The sequence below is a fragment of the Telmatherina bonti genome, assembly GCF_933228915.1.
Source record: "Telmatherina bonti genome assembly, chromosome: 24".
Taxonomy (NCBI): domain Eukaryota; kingdom Metazoa; phylum Chordata; class Actinopteri; order Atheriniformes; family Telmatherinidae; genus Telmatherina; species Telmatherina bonti.
Genome location: NC_136633.1, coordinates 4,078,515 through 4,084,514, shown reverse-complemented (window position 1 = coordinate 4,084,514; position 6,000 = coordinate 4,078,515). Strand labels below are relative to the sequence as shown.

The 6,000-nt window shown below is 49.2% G+C and overlaps 1 protein-coding gene across 1 annotated transcript in view; it reads left to right on the top strand.

Moving 5' to 3' along the window:
- The first annotated feature begins 1,007 nt into the window (after positions 1–1,007).
- nhej1 (nonhomologous end-joining factor 1) overlaps positions 1,008–6,000 on the top strand; it is a 35,844-nt gene continuing 30,851 nt past the window's right edge. The window contains exons 1-5 of the mRNA XM_079264010.1: positions 1,008–1,173; positions 2,433–2,629; positions 3,506–3,715; positions 3,782–3,920; positions 4,020–4,078. Coding sequence (XP_079120136.1) covers positions 2,447–2,629; positions 3,506–3,715; positions 3,782–3,920; positions 4,020–4,078 — 591 coding nt within the window. The 5' untranslated portion in view covers positions 1,008–1,173; positions 2,433–2,446. The remainder of the gene's footprint in view (positions 1,174–2,432; positions 2,630–3,505; positions 3,716–3,781; positions 3,921–4,019; positions 4,079–6,000) is intronic.

Here is a 6,000-nt window from a genome sequence, read left to right as displayed (position 1 = left end):
CACGTCACGCGCCCTCCACGCCTACATGCACGCTGTGTGTTTTTTAAAGCATCCTGCAGCTTTTTTCCTGTTATTGCATGATGACGAGCTCCAAATTTTTCATGTACTCTTTACTTTTATCACAGAAAACTGTGCACAAGGTCAGGCAGCAGACAAGTTGTAGATAAGAGCCAAACTAAGTTAAAGGTCCTGCATGTTTCAGTTGCTACGTGAGAACATGACAAACTGATTACTGAAAAGTAGTGTAAAAGTAGTTATGTGCAAGTCGCACATGAGGTACTAAGTCCAACTGTGCAGGTTTCATGGAGTAACTTTACAGATTTCGTGGACTGCAGTTGGCTGACTATGTGGTTTTATTGCCATGTGTAAAGGAATATGACAGATGTACTGGAATACCACCGTAAAACTCTGCAGATTTGTTCAGTAGTACATTTTGATCAACAAATTGTTTTTTATTTTGGGTTTTTCTTTTACTTTGACAAAAGTGTGATTGCTCCATGAAAGGGACTGCAAAGCTGAGATAGAAAAAGAGACACAGAGAGATGCTTTATTTTGAAATCCAGAAATGATCGCTGGTTGGCGTTACCATAAAATATAGTAAACGCGCACTTGAAATACAGCGTGGGCTGGTGGTTTGAATCCCGCTCTCCATTCTGCACCGTGTCTCCTCATGTCAGCCCCGGGTTGCTGGTTGTCATCCCCGGTACGGCCATGGTACGGCTGGGAACCAGGGAAGAATAATGGAGTCGCCGTAAAGTGGTTTTGTTGCTGGGAGAACAGCTTTTACTCAAAGTTGACATTCTCATTTAAAATAGATTCTGTCACACTAATACTAAATAACAAAACTATATAAACAACACACACACACACAGACGTGTATAAAAATCGAACCTATGAACCAATATGTTTCTGTTATCATTTAAATTTTCTAACAAGCGGAACCATTGAACTTCGCTCTTGTTTGCTACCGGTGTGACATGGGTGCCGGACCTATCAGTCAACAGGCGAGAGGCGGATGTGCTTGTTAGATATTTGGTATTTTAATCAGGATTACTCCTGTTTTTATGTGAGTCATTGTTCTTGTAGGGGTTTTATGTCCTGCCTCGGCAGAAGAGCAGCTGCAGTCTCCGGCTAAAGACACTGAATATAACGCAGCTGTTGAGTGGATGCCAGGTAAACTTCTGTTATTTTGCATTTTTAAAAGATATTTAACTCATTATGTGACCGAAGTGGTCGCCGATGGGAAGAATTGCCACTATAAATGTCTTATAATTACACAACAACGTATTCTTTGGTTGTAATGATTGTAAAACTGTAAAATCTGTGATTTTTTTTAAATGGAGTCCGGTGTGTTGTGTTGGTTAGACAGCTCAGCTTTCTGCACGTGACCCGCGTGCGTGTGCGTCCACATGAACGTGTATTTAGCCTTTATAGAGACAGATTGGCATGTTTGTGATTTCCAGCCCGCTGTGAGTCAGTCGGTTGGTTTGTTTTCCTGAAAACAGGAGCAGTCCCCCAGTCGGACTGCGGTTAAGCCGCTCCTGTGCGCAGCTTTACGGTAAAGGCGCACAGACCGCTGCGCACAAACTACTTCCGGTTTACAAAATAAAGCGGTGAATACTGAGATGTATTATTCACTCAAGATTTAAGCAGCTAAACGACATGAACCTTAAACTATTGGGCTGTAATTCTGATATTTACACTAAATAAATTATTGAAACATGAGGTGAGGCGAAAAATGTCTGTCTCTCCCTAAATATGTATGTACGTAGTATACACTCATATATATATATATATATATATATATATATATATATTCCTACATACATACTTTAGGTGAAATAAAGAGAGAGGGAGAGGTTTTCAACTCACCTCATGTTTCAATTATTTATATAGTGTAAATATTAGCATTACAGTTGTTTATGCAAATCTATACCTAAATATCTATTTCTCACGAAATATATATATATATATAGACACACACACAGACACACACACACACATGCACGCACACACACCCGGTGGTTGTGCGCTATCTGCCGCTCATCCCACACCAGGCTCCGCCATCTGCCGCTCATCCCACACCAGGCTCCGCCATCTGCCGCTCATCCCACACCAGGCTCCGCCATCTGCCACACCAGACACATAGGGCAGTGTAACATGTGGATATTGATCATATAGATTAAAATGCAGGTTTTGATTGCTAGCAGTGTAATGAGATGACTCCCCCAACCTGGCGTGTCTCTGCGGACCCAGAGGTCACAACACAGACGTCCTGGTTTAGTTACTTGACTTCATCAGTCTGATAAATCAGCTGATCATTTGTCATGTGATGTCTCAGAAAAGAGAAGTCATGCGCGGACGTGAACAGCTGGTGGAAACGGTTTATTTTATATTTACTGCTATTAAAATCAACGTTTTCTATTTTCTAGTGCTTTAATCAATAATGGATGCCTGCGGCGCTGACGACGTCCTCTCGGGGCTTCCCTGGCTTCCCGTGAGCATCAGCGGCTGCCGGCTCCTTGGTAAGAGCTGGTTCGGGGAGACGGCGTACCGCGTCCTGCTGACGGACATGCAGGGTGTATGGGAGGAGAAGATGGCGGCGGCGGACATCCAGAGGAGAGCTCAGGTACGAGTCGGACTCCGTCTGCAGCAAAACAACCAGACTGTATATAAAAGATGGGCGGAGCCTCCGTGACGTCACCCGTAGGTTTCTGGAGAGCTGAATAGAAGCTCGGTGGGCGGTTCCTACCATCACCATCTTGGCAGCGTCATGCGTGTCGTCTCACCCGGAAAATACAAATATGGGCAAAGAGGTGGAGCTGAGAGGGGGGCTGTGAACGTCATGTTGGATGATTAACATCGAGCGAACTCTGAGCTTTCTGTAGCTAAGACCTAACCGAGCTAACCCGGAGATAACAGGAGCTAACCAGCTAACGGAGGTAAGCGGGCTAAAGCTAAGTCATGTTGTTAACCGGCTAAAAACCGCGGTTGTTCTACGTTCTTCTGACTTGAAGCGGGAGATCGGGTACCTGTCAATCAAAAGGACACGCCCTTAAATATGCCGAACTTCGAGATTAAATTACTTTTAAACGGGTGAGTTAGAAAAAAATTCACTCCCCCCACAGTTGTCATGAAGGTAAACCTGACCTATCAAACCTAAAATGGATTTTTGTACCAGGCTGTAAACATGTTTATTTCTGCTTTAAACATGTTTATTCCTGCTGTAAACATGTTTATTCCTGCTGTAAACATGTTTATTTCTGCTGTAAACATGTTTATTCCTGCTGTAAACATGTTTATTTCTGCTGTAAACATTTCTGCTGTGAAGTTGGTCTTTTTAACATGGGAGTCTATGGGGATTTGCTTTGTTTTGCAGCCCCTAGTGGATGAAGGGGGAACTGCAGTTTTATACATTTCTGCATAGGCTTCACTTTTAACCTCCGGAGGTTGCCGCTTGAGAACAACCCGCGTTCCGCCGTTGATTCCTCATCTGTCCCAGCAGGAGCTCAACCGCCGCCTGAGAGCATCCGTCACGGCGTTCTTCTCCCACCTGCGCGAGGTGGCTCAGCCCTGCCTGTCTGGAGGCGGCGGGCGGGCGCAGGTGTCCCTGACGCGGCAGGAAGACGGTGCCGTCAGCATGAGGCTGAAGAGCGAGCTGGCCGGGCTGCCGTTCTACTGGGAGTTCCACTGCAGTCCCGCCCCCGGCGCTCTGGTCAGTCCCACGTTCACGCCGCGTGTCTCAGGCGGCACGCAGGGTTAAACATGGCGGCTTTTACAGGTGTGCGCCCAGCTGGCGCGCCCCCTGCTGGTGATGAGCCGCCTGCTGCAGCGGCAGGTGGAGCAGCTGGCGGCGCTGCTGGCGAGGAAGGATGAAGAGATCCAGGACTACAGAGAGAACGGAGCGACGCTCAGCAGAGGTACACACACACACACACACACACACACACACACACTGACAACATGCTACAGGAAAGAAAGTTTGACCTCACACCGGTGTGACGTGTGTTTGACCCCAGAACGCCTCCAGACCGCCGCCTTCCAGGAGGACGCCTTCAGAAACGACTTCATGGCCGAGGTGAGAACGCAGCCGGGCCCCATGCTGTCAGCCAATCAGCAGCAGCCGCTGCTCAAACCTCATGACCTCATTCTGAGTCTGGAACTGGTCCGTCTGGTCCGCAGAAACCAGCGTGGCACTGCTGGGCGACCACCAACCGTGTCCCAGTACACTAGAGTAATCAGATTACTTCCAGGAGTAGTTTGTAGCAGTGAGCTGAAATGTTGGGAGGTCATGTTCATACCGTGAAGCTGAAAACACAGCTAGATGTCTGAGCTACATGCATGGAGCTGGCGCCAGCAGCGGTGGGACGGGCTGGTTCCTGGTGCCATCAGTCGCAAAACAAACCGATGTATTGATATGCATCTACAGTCGACCTATCAGCTCCAGCTGCTCAACTTCCTGTTAATGAGCCAGCCAATCACACGGCAGCATGCACACGGCGGAGACGACTTGCAGCCAATCAGACGGCAGCATGCACACGGCGGAGACGACTTGCAGCCAATCACACGGCAGCATGCACACGGCGGAGACGACTTGCAGCCAGTCACACGGCAGCATGCACACGGCGGAGACGACTTGCAGCCAATCAGACGGCAGCATGCACACGGCGGAGACGACTTGCAGCCAATCACACGGCAGCATGCACACGGCGGAGACGACTTGCAGCCAATCACACGGCAGCATGCACACGGCGGAGACGACTTGCAGCCAATCACACGGCAGCATGCACACGGCGGAGACGACTTGCTGAAGTTCACGCTGAGCGTCAGAATGAGGAGGAAACGAGGTTCAGGGTTGTTGGGGCAACAGAGGAGGCTGGAGATGCGACAGCAACACCTCCCGTTTCCATGACAACAGCTCAGCTGTACCTTTGGTCTGAGTTTCCATCAGGAAGCAGGAATGTAAGTTTTGCTTTAAAGCTGTGGATGTTTTCCCAGATCTGTGGGAAATTTATCTGGGGAAGATCTCAGCGTTTAACCAACTTTAACCAGTTTAACCAATCATTTCCGTGCTGCGGCGGTTTCCATGCTGTGTGTTGACGTTGGCGGTGTGAAGGGACAAACTACGGGAGAAGCTCCATCTCAGGTGGAAAGTTACCCCAGAGTCACAGTGGGGCCTCTGTTGTCTGACTTCTCATCACGCTGTTGACCTGACAGAAACCACAGAAGAAGATCAAGGTTTTCTCTCTGGTGGCAAATTCCTCCGAGCAGCGTCAGGGCCGGCCGCAGACCAAAGTCCAAACTGACATAAAATATCTGGAAAAAATGTGTCCGGAACGCGTCACACGGTGGATCACACGGCAATGGGCCGGGTCGCATGTGTGTGTGAATCACAGAGGCGTTTAGCGTGTGTGTGCGGTATTTACTCATCAGGGTAGGGCCTGTGTGTGAGGCAGGTTGCCCTCTGTGCACCTGCTGACTTAATGTTTGTGTCGCCATCTGTGTCCGTCACCATGGCAACGGTTACTGTGCACTAACACTGTACACAGCCATAATATGAATCTGAGTTTATCGGTTCTGTCCCATAACTGAGCCCTGCGGCGTGTAGACCGAAACATCTGGGGTGTGTAGACCGAAACATCTGGGGTGTGTAGACCGAAACATCTGGAGCGCGTAGACCGGAACATCTGGAGCGCGTAGACCGGAACATCTGGAGCGTGTAGACCGGAACATCTGGGGCGCGTAGACCGGAACATCTGGAGCGCGTAGACCGAAACATCTGGGGCGCGTAGACCGAAACATCTGGGGCGCGTAGACCGGAACATCTGGAGCGCGTAGACCGGAACATCTGGAGCGCGTAGACCGAAACATCTGGGGCGCGTAGACCGAAACATCTGGAGCGCGTAGACCGGAACATCTGGGGCGCGTAGACCGGAACATCTGGAGCGCGTAGACCGGAACATCTGGAGCGCGTAGACCGGAACATCTGGAGCGCGTAGA